At 41.0% G+C, this 23,525-nt stretch overlaps 1 protein-coding gene across 20 annotated transcripts in view; it reads right to left on the bottom strand.

Moving 5' to 3' along the window:
- KLHL29 (kelch like family member 29) overlaps positions 1 to 23,525 on the bottom strand; it is a 397,537-nt gene that overhangs the window by 324,429 nt on the left and 49,583 nt on the right. For 13 of the 20 annotated variants that reach the window (XM_085543965.1, XM_085543963.1, XM_085543968.1 and 10 more), the window contains exon 2: positions 7,182 to 7,288. Coding sequence is in view for 5 of the 20 variants with exons in the window: in XM_085543958.1 (XP_085400084.1) it covers positions 7,182 to 7,288; positions 7,815 to 7,860 (153 nt within the window). In the remaining 15 variants the exon portion in view is untranslated. Of the gene's footprint in view, positions 1 to 7,181; positions 7,289 to 7,814; positions 7,908 to 23,525 lie in introns of all 20 variants that reach the window. The other 7 variants (XM_085543958.1, XM_032443409.2, XM_032443408.2 and 4 more) reach the window with 2 other exon arrangements.

Here is a 23,525-nt window from a genome sequence, read left to right as displayed (position 1 = left end):
GTAGAGTAATGATGTTCATATACCCACGTAAGCTGTCTGTGAGCAACACAGACTCTTCCACTTGGCTAATCTTCCCACATAAAAGTTAAGTGCCTCATAGTCCTTGTGTGTGAAAGCCACTCTAAACCAAAACTGACAACTTTCTGTAACATACGCATATCAACACATGCGGGACAAGAAAACGTGCTTTAATTGATTCCAACCAACCACCATTACAAAACAGCAGCAACAAAAACCTAAAAACACTACGAACCACCAGACCCCAGTCTACCATCATAAAAAAATAAAATAAAATAAAATGCTTACAGTAATGCCTATTGAATTTAAAGTCCTGACCTTGGGAGATGTGGAGAACAGCATTCGTTACCTTGCTTCAAGAAGCAGACCCTGTAACCCTTTCTTCAAAGTTTTATACTGAAATTGTTCTTACCCCAGCCAAGCTGACAGCGTTGCTGTGGAGAAGCTTGCTTCCAGGGGAAGTGGAATGTAAAAACAAAGTTGCTCTGACCTTAACAATAATCCTGTTTGCATATTACAATATATTTTCCTACCATAACAAGGCAAAGTCCCTTGTGTTCCGGTCAGAAAAAGTCATCTTCCAGTAAAAGCACACTGTGATCAATAACATTTTCTTAATATATTATATTATCTCTCACTAAAACACTTTTTCATTTGGCATTTCAGGCTGCCTAGTAGGGGAAATTCATGACAAAACTCAAGATGGCAAATGAGATACTGCAAATTAATTCCATCTTTTCGTTCGTGAACATTTGACAAGGCTGTGTCGTCTGACTTCAGCAGAAGCTTTCTCAGCTTTCAAATATACATGAAACAGAAGAATCTGCTCCACTACCATATACCACTCTTCGCTTCAGCCTGCATAATTTTGTGTTGAAATATGCTGTAGATTAAACAGCAAACTTTGAGACCAGAATTGGTAGGGCTTAATTTAAATATTAGTTTAGAAAAATAAGACTCAGAAGTCCACAATTGTGAAATTGTATTTTAAAGTTACAGCCCAGAGACTAGCAGAGTGCAGGAATCCTCCATAGCTGAATCTGTTTTGCCACTGAGCCATCTGCAATCTGGTCCTGAAAAAGACGATGCAATGAAAATGCCAATTTGGTGCTGGGAGTTTTAAGAGAGCTGTGTCATGATGGGCATTACAGTAGAGGAATCAACTTTTTACAAGGGTAGATGGGACAAGAGGGAATGGTTTTCTGGTCAAGGAGGGGAAGTTTAGATTGGATGTCCAGGGGAGGTTCTTCACACAGAGTGCTGAGGTGCTGGAACAACTGCCCAAAGAAGTTGTGAACACCCTGTTCCTGGAGGTGTTCAAGACCAGGTTAAATGGGGCCCTCAGCAGCCTGCTCTAGTAGCAGATCTGGAGGCTGGTGGCTCTGCTTGCAGCAGGGGGACTGGAACCTGATGATCTTTGGGGTTCCTTCAATCCAAGCCACGTTACAATTATATGATTCTACAAAGTACTTCTCTACTTGCGGGTCTGAAATTGCTTTTGCCATAGGAGTAGCAGCTTTATTCCTCTCATAGTCTACATCCCGCAGGCTGATGTGAAGACCCAGTGGCACAGCCAGGGGCAGAGCCCATGCTCCTACCTTCCTTGTGGCAGCCCATTATCACCTGAGCAATGGCAGCTGTAGATGCAACAGAATTAAGGAAAGTAGTCAGCGTTCAGCTTGGTCCGAGGAGGCACAATCCTGCAAAAAGGCCTTGGGTGCATGCAGGATATTATCAATAGGATGGTTTAAACACACCTGATCTCTGTAGGATAAGGTGCAGAAACACTGCCTGTATCAGTATTTCAGCATGAGGAATAAAAGGCAGATGACTGCTGAATACTCACGTTGTAGGAATGCTCTGTATATGAATCCTGTAACAGAAGCATGCAAAGGTTGTACCCATACGCTGCAGAATTTACCAGCTAATAGCCCAATTAAAGAGGTACTTCAGTATGTGCCTTGCTTTAAGCTCACAGGGCAGCCTCGTTGACTAACCACATTCAATTTCTTTAAGTCAAGATCCAAATTGAAAACAATATTAAAAAAAAAAAAAAAGCGAGGAAAAATGGATGGAAATGCAATTTACATCCACAAATCCCAGCACCTCATTAGGTCTGAACCACGCAAAGGGCGACAGAACACATCTACCTAAGAAGTCATTCATTAAGGATCAACGTCTTGTTTAATTGCAGAAGACGTGTGCAGGAGTGATGCACGGAACTCAGCTGTTGGAACAAATCCAAGAAGTAGTCAGATGCATTTGTGAGAAAAGGGGATAAAACTGAGATTGGCATTGATAAGCAGGAACACAGGTGACAGTACTGCAAACCAGGTGGGAGGAATGAAACAATGAAGATTTTGAAGGTGAGAACAAAGTTTGGGATATATTTTTTTATTATTATTTTTTTAAAAAAATAATATAGAAAGTAAGCCTTCATGCAAATGAGCACTTATCAAATAGCCTTTCCAGGTGAGTAATTTCTTTCACGATTAATAAAATCTGCAATCTGAGCAACAATGTTCTGATGACTTTTTGCCATTCGCAATTATCGCTCATCCTGGCATCAAAAACTCATTATTATTAGAGCTGACAGAAAAATATTTAACTACTTCTAAGAAAGGACTTAATTTTTTAAAAGGATCACAAGTTTCTCAAGCTTTGTTTCTACTTCTCAGTCTGGAAAGTGAAAAATGAAGGAGCCCTAGCAACCCTCACGTATATCTCCTTCAGTTTCCAACAGGTGATGTGAATAAAAGCATCTAATTTACATGGTAACACAACACACTACAAAAGTATAATTTGGTTTAAAAGCAGCCTACTAAGAGTATGGAGTTAACATATCCCCGTATAACTATGGGCGTGTGTTTTATACTGTAAACATACGTATTTTTACCCTTTTTATAGCAGTTTTCTCCCAAGGAGCAAAAAGCATTTAACAGTTACTGCAGAACTAACAGCACTCTTGTGGATAAGAATATATAATCACTATTTAAATGGCATGGAAGCTTAGGCACAAAGGTGGATGTGGCAGAACAAAAACAATACCCGACTCCAAGCTCTGTGAGTAAATTCCAGCCTACCTGGCATACATTGTCTATAGGCAGAGAGGAACAGAGATATTTTCACCACTGCCTATAGAGATGTTAGCATTAACACTGCCTATGTCTCCCTCCACCCTGCACCCTGACAGAGCAGCTGAATCAGAGCTGCGTTAGAAAGAACAGTCCAATATAGATGCTAAATGGACTCAAACAAACATACACACAAAAAAAGATTTCCCTACGCACAGCTGCTTGACAAACAAAACATTATTTGAGCTCTTTATAAAGAGATCTCTCAAACCTCCCACTTTCAGCGATGTGGTGGTCGATCAGTAGGAGATGCAGCAGGCATGAGTTGCAATAAGGGAAAATCTAATTAGATATGAAGAAGGAAAAATCAGTGAGTGCTTCACCAATCAGCACAATCTGCCCATGAAGGCTGCTGAGTCTCCATCCTCAGGGATACTCAGGACTCGCCTGGACACAATATTAGCACTGAACAACCTGCTCCACTCTGCAGCTGGTCTGTTTTGAGCAGGAGGTTGACCACAATGACCTCCTGAGGTACTTCCCTAACTAAGTTACTGTATGAATATCATACAGATACAAGTGCGGTTATTCCTAGGTTTCCTTTCTTCATCCCAAAGCTTATCAGAAATTCATACAAGAAGTATGACCCTGGACTTCCATGAGTAACAACTTCATTCAGCTTGCTCTCTTCTGAAAAGAGGGGAATGGAAGAGACTGCAATCTTTTCTTTAACCCACCTAAAGCTACAAAGAATGAAAAGCAAAACACAATCAAGCACCTAAAAGCGTGTGGTCGTTAGAGGTCTTGGTTTGAGTTTACATACTCTCCTGACCCTCGTTCCTTGTAAGAAACACTCAGAAAAGCAATCAAGTTGCTGTGCCGAGAGACCCGCTGTTGCTAAAAAAACTGCATCATAACAGCTCTCAACTTCTTCCTTTCATTTCAGATTCCTCTCCCCTCCTTCCCCCACATTTTCATATGAGGTGCTGCATATGGTGCAAGCCAATTTAGTCTGAGCCAGAAACAACAGAGGTTAAATACTTCCCCAGTTAGAACACAGAGACTGCAACAGTATGTGATTGTCAAGCTATATACGGCTATGGCCAACACACATAAATACTTTCTACCCTCTTCAGAAGAATAAGCAAGCTAAAATGTTTGAAGGGGGGCAGCTGAGCTAGGAATATCCTCGAATGGGTAAGACAGACAAGCATGCTACTCCTACAGGCAGCTCATTTCTAGAAACAAAGTCCACCCAAGAATCCAAGGCACTTTTGAACAACTTCTCAACCCACAGCAGAAGCCTTGATGAGGTAGCCTGGACACAGTGGGCAGCTCATTTCCAACTACACGTGTCAACTGTGTGATAATCAGATCCAATAAAGACAAGAGAGTTGTTGGTTTGTTAGTTTTGTCGTTTTACCCTCCCCTTCCAAGTAGATCACAGAAATGATATCAGAAATATCCAAAGAAATACCATAATCTGATACAATAACAGTACAATAAGCTGATATTCAGGCTAAGACTATACTCAGCATTTTATACTGATTTGAACTGTGCAATGCTGCAACATATCAAGCCAGATTTGCTAGACGTTCCCCACCACAGAAAGTGAATTAAACTGTCACTCATCACCATAAGACCTGCTCTAGTGTAAGTACTTCTTCATCAGTTGGACAACCTTGCACTGAATTAAAACCAAAATGCTACGTTGCAAGTTAAAATCTTCATCCACTTTCCCATGTGTTATTTTTTTCCTCTCTACTTTTCTCTTACCTATTTTCCACTCCACTGTTTTCCCCCAGTTCAGTATGTTTAACCCTCTGTACTCCACTCCACCTGCCCAATGCTTTCTTTTATTCCCCTCCTCAGCAGATTTAAAGAAAGGAACTTGTTTTTGAGCTACACTGATAATTATGGTCTGAGCATCGAAGTTCTGATGTCCTCCTGATCCTTTCTGTTGACCATTTATAAACGAACAAGGCAGCAAAGCCTGCTGGAGTACAGCTCCCTTCCCCAAGGCCCATCTGTTCAGTGTGTCAAGGCAAGGCTGGGACAGAATCATTTGAGTTGGAAGGGGACCATAAAAGGTCATCTAGTCCAACTCCCCTGCAATGAACAAGGACATCTCACAATACATAAACCCCATGAAAACACAGGGAAAAATGACACTGCATTCATTGTGAGGGATACTAAAAAAAAGTTATTTAGAGAACATTTGATTTTACTACAACTGTGAGACAATTACAGCTGTTGGTATATTCACTTTTACAGCGTTACACACACATGCCAGAACAAAGAAGGAATATAAAATACAAGCCTTATTCAAAATTCAGGCTCAACTTCAAGTAACAATTTCATTTTTCTATTATTATATACACTATTTATGATATTGTACTGGTAGCACAGAGAAAGAGATTAAATAAACTTCCCTACACATACTTATACACACTGAAGCATACACACAATTTCCTGTTTTACCATGAACAAACTAATGATAGGAATTAAGAAGCATTTTTAAATTACCAAAGCTGCACTGAAATCTGTAAGCTAGTTGCTCAGGGAAATACACTTTATAAACAGTCTTCATGGGTGTACTACAAACCTATTTATGGGAAGAGGCTGCCAGAAAGGTTATGATCCAGATGTGCCGGGGATGCTGAGGTGTTCAGTAAGGAACACCAAGAGGAAACAGCAAGCACTGTAAGTAACAACTGTTGTGTCGTGTGCAAGAAAGATTAAACAGATTAAAATTAGGGAAGAAAAAAAGAAAAGAGGACTTGGTGGTCTTGACACAAATAGAAACTGCACACCTGCTGGGCTGTGTTATAGCAAGAAGATAGCCAGCAAGTCCAGGGGCTGGTCCCACACATCCATGTAGCGCTTGTGAGCTCTTTAGGATAGGTGAAGAGTATTGGTGGCTGGAGCACAAAGCATGAATGAGGGGAGAGATCACACTATGGTTTCCAGTTCCCAATGGAACAGTGCAGAAAGGGAGCCTGTTCTTGAAAGTATGGAGAGATACAAGAAAGGAAGAGCTGCAATAATGAACGTTCCGATGAGAGATGAGGAAAACATCCTTCATGAGATGGTGAAACACAGGAACAGGGGCCCAAAGAAATGCTGAAATCTTCATCATTGGAGATATTCAAAACTCAAATTCATGCAGCCCGGAGCAACCTGGGGAACACTGCTCTGAGCAGGAGATCAGACTGGACAATATCCAGAGACACATTCAGCCTGAATTAACTAAAAGTTCTAAATATCTGGTAGGGAGAAGACAGAATGTGATCAAAGGATGCCAAGACCTGCTGTCATACAGCATCAAGGGTCAGGCTTAGCTCTGTGAGGAGAAACACACAAAGAAGATTGGGAAAATAAGCTAGGAAGGGGGTACAATGAGTAAAGCAGCAGGCTGAAAGAGAAGGCAGCAACAGAGGATCAACACTGTAAGGAAGAATAAAAATAGAAAACCCAAATCTACATCCACCAAGCTACACTCTCCCCTAACAGCCCAAAGGTAAAAAGTCCTAAGGGAGTCACTCAGTGATGAAGTCAATATTTACGTTTCCACTTTGATGTGCGTAATAGAACTGAGTAGGAGAGGAAATCAGTTCTCCTTTTTGAAAAACTAGGCAACCTTTAATCCACCTTTTTTTTTTTTTTTTTTAATTTAATCTACACACACAATTTTGCAAACTTCACTGGTATTTATAACAGTGTTTATATAATAAAGAACGTTTCATTTGTAACACAAACATATAAGTACATTTTGTAGCTTAAAACTCCGAGCGATCACTGCACTCAGAGTGGCTTATAGCTCTCCGCAGTTCTGTAGGATATAAACCTCTGAGCCTGTGGAGATGAACTCTACTCCCTCTTGCAGCCACACAACCCAATGCATATACCCTTGATCAGGTTTATAGCTCCAGATTCAGCCTCCTACGTTCTTTTTCTACTGTAACGCAGTTGCACATGCTCTGACAAGGATTTGCTGCAGTCACTGAATGCGTAACCCAAACTACATTCATGTAAGATGGATAAAAGGAAAATTAAAACGCAAAAAAGAACAGATAACTGCAGACTTACCCTATGATATCCAGACTGTGTATCAAAATCAGCCTCAGGTGTAATAGTCAGTAAACAGGACAGCAAATCCTTGCATTTAGCAGGAGGTTTCTGGGAAGCCAGATTACCTAGGAAGAGAAGAGGAGAATTACGTTAATACACAAAGATGAAGTCACCTAGGCTCTGTAAGAATAGCCTTTAAATGAGCGCGAGGAGAAGAAAAAAGAAACAGCTGCAGGATGGGAGATGGTACATGCCACCATGATCGGCATGGAGAATTTAATCCTCTGAAGGTGACAGAAATCTGCTATGAAGCGTGAGGAGTTCGATGCCACTGGATTCTTAGGGTTTAGTAAAGAGCATCTAATACCCGTGATAACACAGTGTTAACCCTCTAATCAAGGACGTGGAGGAGAGCAGAAAGAGCACGATATTTTGCTTAATTAGTTGCTATCAAAGAGAGGACAAGTTCAAGCACTCGCAAGAATGAGGCGATACAAGACTATCTAAAAGTTTAATAGTATTCCAAGTCTTCGGTAACGCGGGGTTTGCCCATGAAGTAAAAATAATCCCAAGAGATAAATTTAAAGAAATATATCTCATTTTAGTGCCCAGAGTAAAATGACTATTCATTAAAGCAAAGCAGTTTTATACCTACGTTCTCCATCTCAGATCTAATATGTATGGGAGTTATCTCCATGACGAGAAGTGGAATGTAATCCCGCAAGAATGAAGTGCTGTCATTATCTGCAAATCAATACAATTTTTATTTATTTATTTATTTTTAAGTGGGCATAACAGTACCTATTGATTTCATGTTCTTAGAACTGGAGTTTCTGGCTCTACGAAGAAGATCCTTACAATGGTGAGAGATACAGATGAAAAAATTAGCTGATATAAGCTAATTTTAAGTTTGAGTTGTTTCAGGGGAGTTCACTGTAATTAGGGTTTCATAGAATCACAGAATGGCCTGGGTTGAAAAGGACCCAATGACCACCTGGTTTCAACCCCCTGCTATGTGCAGGGTCTCCAGCCAGCAGACCAGGCTGCCCAGAGCCACATCCAGCCTGGCCTTGAATGCCTGCAGGGATGGGGCATCCACAGCCTCCTTGGGCAACCTGTTCCAGTGCGTCACCATCCTATGAGTGAAAAACTTCCTCCTAATATCCAACCTAAACCTCCTGTCTCAGTTTAAAAGCATTCCAAAGAAACCAAAGTGTTTCTCTTTCAAAACCTCAGCTTAAGCATCTTTTGTTTGACACAAACATAGTGTTTTGTGTATTCGAAACACTACACATTTTGCATTGGTAGAGCAATACTTCACTAACCCTACCTGCAAGCTGTTGAAAGTTTATCATGCAAAACCTCTTAGAGGACAACTCCCTATCCTGCAAGTACATTATTACAGAGTATTTGTATGACTGTTGCTATGTCCAAATAGCCTGACCAAGGAAATAAAGATAATAAGCCACTCCCCTGTGAAAGTCCAAACCTGGCTGAGCACTGAGAAGCTCATGGTTCAGGAGAAGGACACTGAAGAGCGACACAACGCATCCAAGGTCACACTGGGGGTCTGTGAAGCCCTGAGCTCCACTGGGCCATGATAAATTCCTTCAGAAGAGTTTAATAGAACTGGTAGATGCTTATATAATTCTGTAAATGAAGCATAAAGCAACTTTGGCTCGATGAGCTGATCAAATAGCTCATGTTGTAATGAATGACCTGTAATACCTGTAATGAGAGCTGACTGCAGTGCATGATGTACCATTACAAAGAGAAGGAAAAAAGGTAAGTTTAAAGTGGGGCCTGCTGACATCCCAAAAGAAATCTCTAAAAGCAAACAGACAAAATCATTTACAATTTTTAGTCCTCGTTTCATGCAGAAAAAGCAGATTCTTTCTCAAGCAGTAGCCAGCTGCAAGGTTAGTCTCTCAAAAATGCAAAGCACGATAATACAAGCAAGGAAAGGAATGGGAAGGCACACAAAAAGAAGTGTCTAGACTGCATTATCCCCATCATTCCTGTCTTCTCTGTCATACATACAGAGCTGCATTCTCCTCGTTAGCTGCTTTGTTTACAGGGTTAGACTCATTTTGGAGTTTAGGCTTTCCAAATAGTTGGTCTATTCATTTATATAATGCTGCTCAAACACATTGTTGAGACATTTCAACGGAGTATTTCTGACTTTCACGACATGCTTAAAGAATTCTGCATGAACTGCTTGAAAAAGCTCCAACAAAAATAGCAGCTTTTTTTTGTTTGGTTGGTTGGTTTGGTTCGGTTTCCTGTTTTTCAGGAAAAAAAAAGCACTGTTTTCATGGAGAAGTTTATGGAATGGACAGAAAGAAACTCAAGGGAGTAATTACTCCTTTGCGGAGTGAATCACCACATCACAGTTACCCCATCCTCTTCAAGGGCAACACTGGGCCACAGCAGCACGGAATATCTCCCTAGGGAAACATCCTCTTCCCAAAGCCATATCAGGACTTGTTCAAGAGCAAGTACAGACTTTGCAGAACTGAAGAACCACCTTTGACAGCAAAACATGAAATGAAATGGGTTTGTGATGAGGAAGAGGACTAGTCTGATACACCAATGGCAGTTTTACATGAAGGAAATCTTTTTCTTTCCTACCTCAAAAGTGAAAGCCATGAGGAACATCTACAAAGCGTGACTGTAGAATCTAGATGGCAGTGCCATAGGGAAAAGAGAAACAGACCTCACAGCAGGATATGGGATGTTTGAAGAAAGGCTCAGAAGGAAAATGGAGCAAGAAAGGGAATAATCCGTCACCATGAAAATGGTACACAAAGACGGGCTTAGGTTCAAAATCTGTTTCCTTACTCCTGTACACGCAGTCCCAAAGAGGAGTCAAAATTATTACTTGGGACAACACAAAGAAAGGATTAATAGTCTTCACTGGTTAACATACACTATTTACTTTATTTACTAGGCTTCAGGTGGCTTCTCTACCCTGCTTCAGAAAAGCTTGGCTGATAATAGGACAGGATTTCAATCTTATCAAAACTTAAAAGCAGTTCAAAGTGAGAGAGAAGAACAACACCTGTCAGTCAGCTCGGAACCACTAACATGAACAGTGAAAGTAGAAGGGGCAGACATACACTAAGGAGCTTTAAACATCTACACCAAGAGGTGCTCTCTCTTGTTTGCTAGCTTTGAAGATAAAGCCTTACTTCACTGTATCAATATTTCATGAAGCTGAAGGCTTCCTTACAAAGGCCTACAGCAGCAGCCCAATTTATCCATTAGCAGCCTGACAACCTCAAAATGGACAAATCATATATCCTAGGTAGCACCGAGGCTTCTGAATTAAAATGACTAGAGGTAGCTTGTTGGAAACCAGACATCTGCTTCAGATACTCCATCACTGCAGCAACATTCATGATGTCAGCAGCTCCTCTTTGGGGCAGAGCTACCAGGAGGCTACATGATATACAAAACTGGTGTGAAAGAGACTGTTATCACCAGCCCCATCCTCTTGACTCCCACTTATTAGATGGCTCCAAGTGTTGATAAGATCCCCCTCAGTCTTCTCCTCTCCAAGCTGAACAGTCCCAGGGCTCTCAGCCTTTCCTCACAAAGGAGATGCCCAGGCCCCCAATCTTTTTTGCAGCTTTCCACAAGACTCTCTCTTACAAGATCCCTTTCTTTCCTGAACTGATCAGAACTGGATCCACTACTTTGGATGTAACCTCACTAAGGCCAAGCACCAAGGAGGTGGCTGACCTTCTGGCTCATACCACTGGAGGCAGTTAAGGAAAGTCTGTCACTGCTCTGGTTGGACTGGCTTATTACCCTGTTGGTTGCAATGGTGCCATTTTGGACCCCACTGCCCAAGCCCTTCAGTTTAAAGCCTGTCTCATCACGCTTGAGCTTTAAGAAGTGAATTACAAGTTTCCAAATGCCAAAGACAGAATGACTTTGCATTATATTAAGTTAAAACAGTTTTCTTATGCAGCAAAACTGTCTTTCAGAGCTTTGGTGTTACAGATGCCCTATAAAGGGCAATAGAGCAGACCAGCTTATCTACCAAGAGCTGCATAAGGTGTGAGAAGTGTACAGATTTAAGCAGCATCCTCACAATACAAAGCAAACAGCAACATTCAGCAACTCAATACTGTAATGAAAGGAAACTTGGAAAAAATCAAAGAGCCTTCCTGGGGCAAATAACAGATCTGCCTTACTTTGTGAGGCATCTATAGAACTGGGAAAATAAGAAAGCAAGCAGGAGAGCATTAGCAAGCACTTGTCTACCATGATACAACTGCCACGAGCATGTCAAACAGCTTCCAAAATACAGGGAAAAGCAGAGCAAAAGGCAAAAACTTCAGAACAAAGCCAGAGGTTTTAAGCAAGAATGTTTTACTTGTTGAAGCAGTGGGCTTCTTGGTGCAGAAAGACGGTAAAGAAAATAGATGGAAGCTGGTCTCTGGGTTTGTTTATTCTGCATTATGCAAAGCCCTGAAAAGTGCAGCCCAAGAACCCCCCGGGTCTGATTCTGAGCTCCTCGATGCAAAGCACACAGCATCCATCTCAGCAATGATGCCATGCACCACTTGCCTTCCACATCTTTCTCACAGCTGGAAAAGTATTTGGAAAGCAAGAAGGATAAAATGGATCCAAAGGAGAGCTACAAAGATAATCAAAAGACTAGAGCACCTATTGTATCAAGAAAGGTTGAAGGAGTTGGCCTTGGCTTGGACAAGGCTCCAGGGAGACTTCACTGCATTGTTCCATTTCTTGAAGGGTGGCTTACAAACAGGAGGGGGATCAACTTTTTACATGGTTTGATAGTGATAGAACAAGGGGGAATGGCTTAAAACTATAAGAGGGGAGTGCTAGATTAGATGTGAAGAAGAAATCTTTTACTCAGAGGGTGGTGAGGTGCTTGCAAAGGCTGCCCGGAGAGGTTGCATGAGCCCCATCTCTGGAAACACCCAAAGACAGGTTGTATAGGATACCGGGCAGTGTGATCTGATGGTTTGCAACTCTGCCCATTGCAGGGGGATTGGAGCTAGATGGTCTTTAAGATTCCCTCCCACCTTAGCCATTGGATGATTCTATGAAAACCAAGGTCACGGAGACTGTTATTTCAGGTTAATTAATCAGAAACATTTTCATGCAAAAATGTTCTACAAAAGGCTGCCCCTGCACACAAGCTATAGAACAACTGGGAAGCAGGAAGTGCTTTAAAAATGCCCTTTACAGGCTGTCTTGCCCTGCAGACATCCTCCCCCATGCCAAATGCTACAGCGTGGGGCGGCAGGCAATGAAAGGGAAAAAAGATCTGAGGGAAGCACAAGTGGAGCACGCTCTTTGCAAATTAGAAAGGAAAGCAAATCTGGGGGGAAAAAAAGAAAGACACCAATATAAACACAAGGCGGGTTGCACAGTTTCGTAAGCAGTAAAAGGAGGTTTCTTGTCAGCATTATATCTGGCAAATCAAAAATCAATCATCTCACTAAGTAATAATTCCAGTTGGTAAGTACCTGCAGACACAGAGTGAGGGATGGGCTGATGCACCCAGTGCTCTCAGTGCTGCATGGGCTGGGGTCCAACAGCTGTGCTATCCCTCTGTCTCTGGTGTATCTACCTGTTCCAGCTCTGAAAACCACGGAAAATCTCCAGAGTGCCTGCTATCACCTGCTGTTATTATGCTGCCAAACACTGAGAAAGTGATCTGCAAAGGGAACAACCAAAGAAGCCATGAGAAGCTCAGCAGGTTCTGCAATCGAGCATGGCTACAGCCAAGTGTTGCAGGCTGTAATAGAAGCAAAAAGCAATATTTATTTAGAGCCAAGACTGAAAGATACATGTATTTTCAAAGCCCAGCTTGACTTCATCATCCTTATAGGGAAAGGTGACAGCTCTGTACAGTGATGCTATTGTGTATGTTGACTCTAATCTATTAAAGAATATACAGAATTCTACTAACTAAAACACTGAGGAGTCTGGAGACTGCAAGCTGAGAGGATCCTGAGGTGCTTGGAAAAAGCCTGGCAATGCTGTTGGTTATCACTATTGCCTGAAAGAATGTATGCAATAGCCACCGAGTTGTCACCCAAGAAGGATGACCAGAGCAGAGAATGCTACACGTGCCTAATATGCAAGTTATTAATATCAATACTTTAATGGCACCATCACTGCATTTACTGTCTAGCAACTCTGGGATCTAAATTATAATTCCTAAGATTACTTGCTATGTTTTTCTCCTCTTAAATTTCTTGAAATTTCACTCAACTGTTTGAAGGAAGGCAGGGAACTATTAACATCTTGTCATCAAAGATTTAAACAGACTGACAGTAACCTTAAGGTTCTGCAGTTCAACACTTCTTCAAGTGTCTCCAAAACTAGACCGCTGACCTCTGCTTCATCAGAGTTCAGTTGGGTTAAGGGAAAGAGAACACTTAGCTCAGTACCCCTCTTTTCCATTACACAGACAAATTAACTCCTCCTATGACACTGCATAGCTTTTGAGAAAACATTTGTGCTTTAGAACTGACTGTTCAGTTTGAATTCCTGCATGGCTAATCACTTCTTTAAAGGGAAGTATGCATCAATAATATTCATGGGGAGCTTCATAAGAGCTTGGCAAACATTTCTGACAAAACAAAAAACTCAAACAGAAGGATTACTCATAAATGCTACATCAACATCTCTTTTGACAGGCATCTGGATTATGCTGCTCTTTAAAAGGGAAAAACAAAGATGTCACTTCGAAGTTTAAATGGAAACAGTGAAATACGCTATTAAAAATATCAGATCATAAACAAAGTTATTTTTGCAAACTGAAACGAAATGAGCAATTACAGCAAAGTTTGCCAAGATACTTTACAGACATTCAATCTCCTTTTTTTTTTTCTTTTCCCAAAATCCTTTAAATCTCCACAAGATATACAAAGATCACAGTTCATTAACACTGACAAATCTATACACACGATCAGACATTCAGCATCAGCAGCCTATCACGTCCCATCTTTTTCTTCAGATGTCCTTGAGCTGATGCTTTAGGTTAAAGTATACACCAGCCTACCTGAACAGAACTGCTAAAGAATCACAGAGTCATGGAAGTGCTCAAGCTAGAAAAGACCTTCAAGATCACCAAATCCAACCGCAACCTACTCATACTACCCTCACTAACAACCCGCTGCTAAACCATGTCCCTGAGCACCACATCCAAATGGTTTTTAAACACATCCAGGGATGGTGACTCAACCACATCCCTAGGCAGCCAATTCCAGAGCTCAACAACCCTTTCTGTAAAGAAGTTTTTCCTGATATCCAACCTAAACTTACCCTGGCACGACTTGAGGCCATCTCCCCTCATCCTGTCACCTGTCTCCAGTGAGAAGAGACCCACCCTGATCTCACTGTGATCACCTTTCAAACACTGGCAGAGAGCAATAAGGTCTTCCCTCAGCCTCCTTTTCCCCAGACTAAGCAGCCCCAGTTCCTTCAGCTGCCCAAGAAAACGCAGACAGATACTTTAGGAACCCATCTTCTAAGAATTTATTTCACTTTCCTTCTCCTGAGCCATGTTAAACACAGAATTACATTATCCAGGCAGCATTAATTTATGTGGTATTCTGTAGCAAGACTTACAAGCAGATGAATGATGATGCAAATAGGAATTTCTTACTCATTCTAAGTTTATTTAATTTTTATTCCCCAGGAAAAGCTCAAGGAGAGGTGCTGAGATGTGTAGAGTTCAAAAGAGATATGTGAAATATTCACATGTAAAAAGACTGCCGAACAGACCGCTTATTCAAATGAACGCTGAGTTCTAATGCATCTGCAATGTGTAGTTCAAAATTGTTCACCTGAATAGTGAGGTTTCTTTGAAGACAAATGCTTACAGTCTTGTCAAAGAGGTACATTTCCTTAAAGTGGAGTCAGCTTCTTCATGACTCATTGAAGTCCACTGGCTTTGCTGGAGATTTGATGAAGGTAATAGGCAAGTACATGTGCTGAAAGGCTTTTTATTTCTTTACTGAAGTAAAGACTAGCAAAATACCTTTTTCTACAATGATTTGAAGGCATTGGAATAAAAAGGCTGGAAACTTTTAGGCCAGTTTGACTAACGTATCTTCGCGACTCCATTGCTTCACTGAAGCAGCTGGAGGGACTATCATTGAAAGCCCCAGAGTTTCAAGCTGAAAAGAACTCAACTGCTCTGACAACACAAACGAACTGCATGTGGTTCAAGACCTTCTCCAGATCTTTCTGGAAATAAATAAATACATAAAACAGAAACTTAGAACAAATCTATTGTTTTGCCATGTGCAGATGTTTAGGTTTATCTTGGGAATCAGGTAACAAAAGGAAGTGTAGGTGATGTGAACACAGCCACACCATGAGTGCTCTGTAGTGCTGGGGGAATGCTGGTAGATGAGAGAGGTCTTGGAGATCAGGGCAGGAATAGACAGGACTGAGAGCCAGGACAGCAGCTCTAAGAAGAAAGGCCAAAGAAAATTCTGTTTTTACATGAAACTTTGCAGACAACATGAAATGCACTTGTTCACACTGTACCAGCGACAGCAGGAGGAGGGAAAAAACCAAAAAACTCATTCTGTTAGGTCTAATACTGCAAAATGGGAAGGGTGCTCACAGTATCAAGAACAGCCTGTGCTCAAAAAAGCGAAGAAATTGTTTTGCTTATGAGATGAGTCAACATCGCTATGCCCCAAGAAAACATCCTTATGCAATATTTAAGAGCAAAGTAGTCTGGAAGAGAAAATACAGCCAGGGTGAGAACGCTGCTGTAGTGTGCTACAGCTAGCAACATTCTGCATCTCCAGAAGGTTTTCAAAGCTTTGATTGTCTACCTAGAGGAGGCACTGGAGGACTGACAGGTATCATCAACTCTGATTCCCCAATTACAATCTCCATTTTCTCTGACTCACTTTAGAATAAGAGTTTCATTGCAGAGCAGACGAGCCCTATCCTCTTCACAGTGACCACCGCACTATTTACTGACTAGATAACCCTAGCAGTCCCTTTGTTGCCTTAGGCTGATCTTGTTGGAAACTATAATGCACAGGGCTCGATTTCTTGCCTTGTTCAGAAAGAAAAAGTCCAGTCACGATCACCAAATTTCTAGAGATGTCTCGGGGGCGTTGGTAAAAGGTTTACTGATTAATTATTCCTGCTGTCAAAATCTATTTCGTTTTTGTTTTCTATCACAAATTTTCTTGGCTTTCACTTCTAGACAACAAATCTTGTTACTTTTTTTTTTGTTCAACAGGCTGAAGAATCTTGCTTTCTTAAATGTTTCCCCACAGAAAGAGCATAAATCAGTTCTTTCCTTCACTTTGATTAAGGTAATACATGATTTTAAGAAACTCCAGTGGCTTGAAGTCATGCTCTCCTGCCCCTAACCACCATCGTACTCCTTGAGCTGCCAATAGACTCTGAGAGCATCTGCAGTAGGGTCAGATCCAGATAGAGCACAGCCTCTAGACTGTTCTCCAACCAGCCTCTGCACCACCACCACCAACCCTCTGTGCTCTGCCAGTCAGCCAGCTCTCAACCCACCTCACTGTCTACTCATCTATCCCACACTTCTTCAGCTTAGTTAGAGTCAGCTATAAGGATGCCATGCGAGACAGTATCAAATGCCTTGCTGAAATCAAGGTAGACTACATCCACCGCTCTCACCCCCATCCACCCAGCCAGTGACAACATCATAGAAGGCTACCAGGTTGGTTGAGCATGACCTCCCCTTGGTGAACCTATGCTGACTACTCCTGAAGACATGAACCTTAAAAAGGCTGAAGCTGAGAAAGCTCAATTTCATTCCTCACGTATGCCACATCAAATTAATCAAAACTATGTTATTAAGTCAAATGTCTTGTAGAAGCCACAAATAACAAATCTTACCTTTATAATCTAAACATGCAAATGCATTAAAAACACCTAATAGACATCAGGTTACCTTGACAGGATTTATTTTCTATAAGCTCATGTTGATTGGCACTAATTGTATTTCTCTTGCTCAATCCTTTATCAGCAGTCCCATTTTATTACACCCTAAATCAATATTAGGATGACAAGGCTCAAAAGCTCACACCTTTGAGGCACAGATTTTGACCGTCTTTCCAAGGCAATGAATCAGATCCCAAGAGCTGACCACCAGCAGCCCCCTGACATGGTGGAGCTCTCAAACCATTCTCTCCAACTTGCATTTACAACACTAAAAAAAGATCTGTAGCTTAATTTGTCATCCCCAAAGAAAACAGCAAAATAAACAGCCTGATTACAAAAGATCTCCTTCAGTGAAAGGGGAAAAAAAGCAAGTGAAGACAGAAAAGGAAGTGTGGGAGGTGAGCAGGTTACTGTCAATCAAACTTTTGAGTCCTTGAGAATGATTAGAAAAAGAAGTAATTCCTTCACAGCAAGAATTTGTTCTCCTGATGCTAATTGTTGATTTTAGCATGTAGGACTATCACAGAATTTATTCAACTGAGTGAGGCAATCGTGCTGTTCAAACTGAGCTCTGAGATTTAATTTAGGAATTAAGTTACATAAAAACATTGGGTTTAGATTCTTTACATGCAGTGCTGAGAAACTTCCACCACTGGGTAGACTGATAACTAAGTTTTCCTAAGAAAAGTCCATAGACTCTGATGTTGGCATCCCTTTTTGTCACCCTCCTCTGGACACACTCCAACAGGTCCATGTATTTCCTGTACTGAGGACTCCACATCTGGACACAATACTCCAGATGAGGCCTCACCAGTACAGAGTAGAGGGAAGAATAGACTTTGCGGACAGCATTCCTACAACTACTTACTTGAGGCGCCAGAGCAGATCATTTCATGTCACTAAGTTACTAACACCCTCATGATACTTTGAATCTAGAGGAACAACAAATACTGCACAGGAAGAACTGCAGTGCTTCCCTTGAAACATCTACATCCAGCTTAAAGTAAACCATGTCCGACTTCAGCAGCTGCACAGATAGCTTACTTTTCTGTTGCAAGACAACACCAGCACAGTCAGAAAGGTACTCATTTAAAAAAAAATTAAATAGCACCCATGGAGAAGACTACTGTTATTTGCCTTACAGCCCCAGGCAGTGCCCTGCATCCTGTCATCAAACGCTCTGAATAAGCCTATCTCATATCTACTTCTTCACATTGGCAGCACGCACAGTGAACGCACTCCAGCTAAAGGGATTCTGCCATTTACCTCCATTGTTTCACCCTCAGACCTCGAAGGTGATGACAGAATTAGTGCAAAAGTCCTCTCTATAGCTCCAGCTCTCTGGTGATATGCTTTCTAGTGACAGGCTCTACATTTCATCAGTATCTCTACTCAAATTCTTACTCAGTGTCCTCTTAATCACAGAATCACAGAATGGCCTGGGTTGAAAAGGACCACAATGACCATCTGGTTTCAACCCTCCTGCTGTGTGCAGGGTCACCAACCAGCAGGCTGCCCAGAGCCACATCCAGCCTGGCCTTAAATGCCTGCAGGGATGGGGCATCCACAACCTCCTTAAGCAACTTGTTCCAGTGCCTCACCATCCTCTTTTATGAGCATCATTTGCAATATGCACAGTACAAAAATCAAAATACCAACTGCCTTCATGCAACTGACCCATGCAACTATTTCTCCTAGGGACCTCCTACATCCTTCAGGAGCCATATAACTTCAATGAGGCTTTACAACAATCCAGCACATTAATTGAAGATGTCTGGGCTGCAAAGAATTTCCAGTGTGCTGTCTTCTGGTGCTCCACCAAAAGTGGAAATCCTGTTACAGGTTGAAGTACTCATAGTTACAGAATCACAGAACCACTATAGTTGGAAAGACCAATAATGATCACCTACCCAACCATCAACCCACACCCACCAGTGCCCTAGATAATGTCACTCAATGCAACATCCACTCTTTTCTTGTATAACTCCAGAGATGGTGACTCCACCACCTCCCCAGGCACGCTGTTCCAATGCATCACCACTCCTTCTGAGAAGTTTTTCCTAATATACAACTTGAACATCCCCTGTCATAATTTAAAGCTGTTACCTCTACTATTGTTAGATTAGTGTTACCCGGGAGCAGAGTCTGACCCCCACCTGGCTCCATCCTCCTTTCAAGGAGTTTTAAGAGAGCAATACCATCTCCCTTCAATTTCCTCTCCTCCAGACTAAACAATTCCAGTTCCCTCAACCATGCCTCATAAGATTCGTGCTTCAGACCCAGCTTTGTTGCCCTTCTCTGGTAATGCAATTGCTCTCCAATTCCCCACTTCCTCCCTTGCACAGAATGCTACTGGCTGTAGGATTCGTAGCACATTAGTTACTACCATCTGACTGGATGACTGCAATTGAGTTCAAAGTGCAGGCCTGATGTGATACCCAGAAGTTGCTTATTTTCAGTATTTTCTGCATAGAGGTCACAGTCTGCCATGAGGGCTGCACTGAGGTGCAGCAGCTCATGTGAACACACATTCCAGACACTTCATTTGCTGCGCAGCTGATTTTAGAAAGAAGTTTAATGCAAAAAGTCAGCTCAGTCTTTAGCAAAAACCACACCAACAGAACAAAAAGCAACACACACAACCCTCATCTTCAGAGAAAAAAACACATTTTGTCCCCATTTCCAGAATTGTGGCTGAAAAAGGCTATTCTAATCAAAACATCAGGGACAGTGCAGGATCTGCATTGAATCATTCTATGATCTCAAGCTATGACTAATTCTAAATGGATCTGTGCTCAGCACTGAACCCATAACTGACCCGCTTCCTTGGATTTTTTTTTCTCCCAAACTACAATAGACAGCCCCAGAATTAATCTTTATGACTGCAAAGGTAACTTCTCGCTATGAGAATAGTACGGCCATGGGTTATTAATGAGGGTCCTGATCAAGTGCACATTCAGTCCAAATGATTTGCTAAAAAGTTATCCTCCTATAGGCTATATAAATACATAATACATCTGCATTAACCTGTGTGACACCGAAGCAGCCTTTCCAGCAATCTGGCCTACTTTATCTCCAAAGTAGACTCTTATACCTCATTTGAGTGAGTGAGCACATATTTTAAATAATGATGAGAGACTCCAATTTTCACATTTTCATGGATGCAGTGTCAAATTTATTTGTAATAGGATCATCTATTATCTGTCAGTAGTGAAAAAACTAGGTGAGAAAATAATGGTTAGTAGTACATTAAGGAGTCTACCTGGAATGCTGATGAAAATTTGCACAAGGTAAATGGAGCTGCTGAAAACAAAAATGTTACTTGCAGATCGCTTAATGAAGCCTGCCTTGATTTGAGTTATTTCTCATATGAGATCCAAAGTTGCTTGGTTGCGGGTTTGGGATTTTTTTGTTTATTTGGTTTTCTCATTGTTCAGAAAAAGGCAACCTGCTCCAACCATTCAGTATAAAACATGGAATATTTCATCTGCTGAAGCACTCTTGAAGCAATAGCTCTGTTTATGACAAAACTTCCAGCAATGCCAGACAGAAAGGAAGAAATGGTGCTACCAAGATTTGAGACGAGGACCTCAGAAGCTGAGAGCTTAACCCATTTGATCCTGACTTTGTGCCTTCCACATGGACATGCATGGTACTCTTTTTCCAGATGCAGAAAGGCTGACATACCCCTGTGCCTATTTTCTCCAAGATATAAACTGAGTTGAACAAAAGCCGGCTAGACTTACTGTCTTGAGGTTTTCCTTCCTTCTTGAAGGGAAGAAGGGGAAACAAACATCACATAGCCATATAATTGCGTGTACCACTACAGGGCTTAATATAGCATCAGTACCCTCTGAAACCAGATGCAGTAAATTCCTGGTGGAAAAGATGTTACCTCTACATAACTCACTTGACATTTTATCCCTCCTGGATGCTCTGGAATGGCTGCAGCATGCTGACACAGGCTAAGGAACTGATTTGCTTTACCAGATACACTCAGAATCTTGTGCTAGCCAGAGGATATGAATGGAAAGAGGATAAGGAATGTGCCTAGGGAAGGATGCATCTTAGGCTGAAACTGCAAATTCTGCCAGTGGAACAGTATCTGAATACAAGCAAGTAGTCTTTGGTTTGCCATATTAAAAAGTTAGGGGGGGGAAGTAACCTAAAAGAACCAGATAATAAATGGTAATGAATGGAAACTCCATGCTTTAAAAATGATATTAAATGTTAATGGAATTTTGTTTGCTAATACTGGGTCCATTAAAATGACTCTTTGATTTATGGAAGAAATACTTTTAGGAGCTACAATTGAAATAGTTCTGTCCACTAAAATGGAAACACTCTTAACAAGACGGGAAAATACTTTCACCTCCTTCCTTAAGTAATAACCCAGTGAAAGTATTTTGCCTGTAAGAAAGTGTAATCAAATTCACACCAAATATTATTTAAATAGATATTTTTCCTTTTTGAAGGATTAAAATATATTAGTTTCAGATTTCACTTAAAAAGCTTAATATTAAAACCTAGATTTAACGTAAGAGTTTAAAGTTAAACAATACATCATAATTCCTTTTAGATAACACACTGGAATTATACATAAAATCCCTGGACATCTAGAATCAATTCAAGCACTCGTGGACATTTAAACATGTGTAAAGCTTAAATATATACTTAAATATTTACAAGTGCTTGAGTGCTTTTACATTCATCTTTTCCTTTTCAAAGCTTTCCCAAGAAGTCATGTTTTTCAGTATTGGCTATACAGAATCACTTTATATATATATATATATATATATACTATTATTATTTCAACACAGCCCACAGTTGATCAGGGATTATTTTCTGCCTCGGGACCAATTCACTGAAAGTAAGATCAAGAAAAGTTAATTTCTCAGTCACAGGCTAGAAACAGACAACCAAGTGGAGGAGAAAGATATTAAAAGCTGACTTTATTGCCTTAAAGGCATGGGGCCATATAATAACCAGCTTAGGTCCCTAGAAGGACATACAAGCATTTTTGGAAAAGCTTCATTACACTTAAACACATACTCGTGGTGTCCATGAGCTTACGCAATTCTCTTTGAATACAGGTTATGGTGCAGACTGTGACCAAAAGCAGACAGCAGCCATGATGTCCACAGCATTAATATGAATAAAAGGCCACTTCCATGGAGGTTCTTCTCTATCTGACCCAAAAGCTTACAAGAAGCTTCACCGATTATAAGCACAAAACAACACCCATCATGTGGCACACTGTCAGTAGCAGGTAATCTAATTTAAACAATTTTAAAAGCTACAAAATTACTTAAAGAATATAAAGTTTTAAAGCCTAGCAGTGTGCACAGATAAGAGCACATTATAAATAACAAAGAGTAGCATAGAATTAAGGTATTTAGTTGAAAGTTATTTGAATTATTACTAACTGAAGAATATTACGGAAATGAATGAGATACGATATCGAACAAAAATAAATCAATTACTTCCATGAGCACTCTTTGTTTTAAATCCTACATAATTCAAATCCTAAAGTTTTCAGACATTTAGATTTAAAGCATTTCACCGTGACGTACTCTAAGAGTAAAGCCAGAAACATGTAGTAAATCACTCCCAAAATAACTGAGTATGTCAGGACAAAGTGAGACTGAAAAGAAGGAAGACTTCAAGAAACAAAGACGGCCAAGAAGGAACCGCTGGACAGGATGTCAATGAGAAGTAGCTTCATGCTAGGCAATACAGGAGCCCATTAATCAGTGGAGTAAGGGCTGGAAGGGAAGAGAGATGCTTCTAGATGAGCTGGCAGCGGAGCACAAGTGGTCTGCATCAAATCCTGGGGGTTAATCGCCTTCCTAGCAATGTGCCCTAGGAACAAAACCTGCTTTTGCTCAAGCGCACATGATGGCTGACAGGTGAGAGGAGGTATGCAGCTCTATTTTGAAGGTTTGCATGAACACTTAATGGGCCGGAAAACAAAAACCATTCACAGAGTTTTGAATTATTCAGTAATTTCTCTAATTATAAAGTGACTTGGAGCACTGCTATTGTTCCAGGCAGTCCTTTCCTATCAGGGCCCATTGTTCAAGAAGGCACACTCAAGCACTGAGAGCTCCGCACACCCAAGCAAGGTTCTCCCAAGTGTCACTTCTCCCCAACCATTTTTTCCTCCAGCAGGTAATACACACATTATCTACACTGACCTCTCCTTAATTTATAATACCTCCATGTCATAAACCAATTATCAGCATTTGACACAAGCAGCACTTGCTAGTTTGAAAAGCAATTAAAATTTAGGAGCTGTCTCTCGCAACAAAAAAGCATTCACAGAAGTAGCGTTACAGAAGAGCTGCGACATGCAAGCCATCATTCTAATTCTGCCTCTATCAATCAAGCTGGGTCTCACTGAATAGCAAAGCTCAGGCA

This window comes from Coturnix japonica, chromosome 3, assembly GCF_054131305.1.
Source record: "Coturnix japonica strain WE chromosome 3, WE-NBRP24, whole genome shotgun sequence".
NCBI classification, from domain to species: domain Eukaryota; kingdom Metazoa; phylum Chordata; class Aves; order Galliformes; family Phasianidae; genus Coturnix; species Coturnix japonica.
Note: the sequence above shows the minus strand (reverse complement) of the source record. Positions and strands in the feature narration are given on the sequence as shown.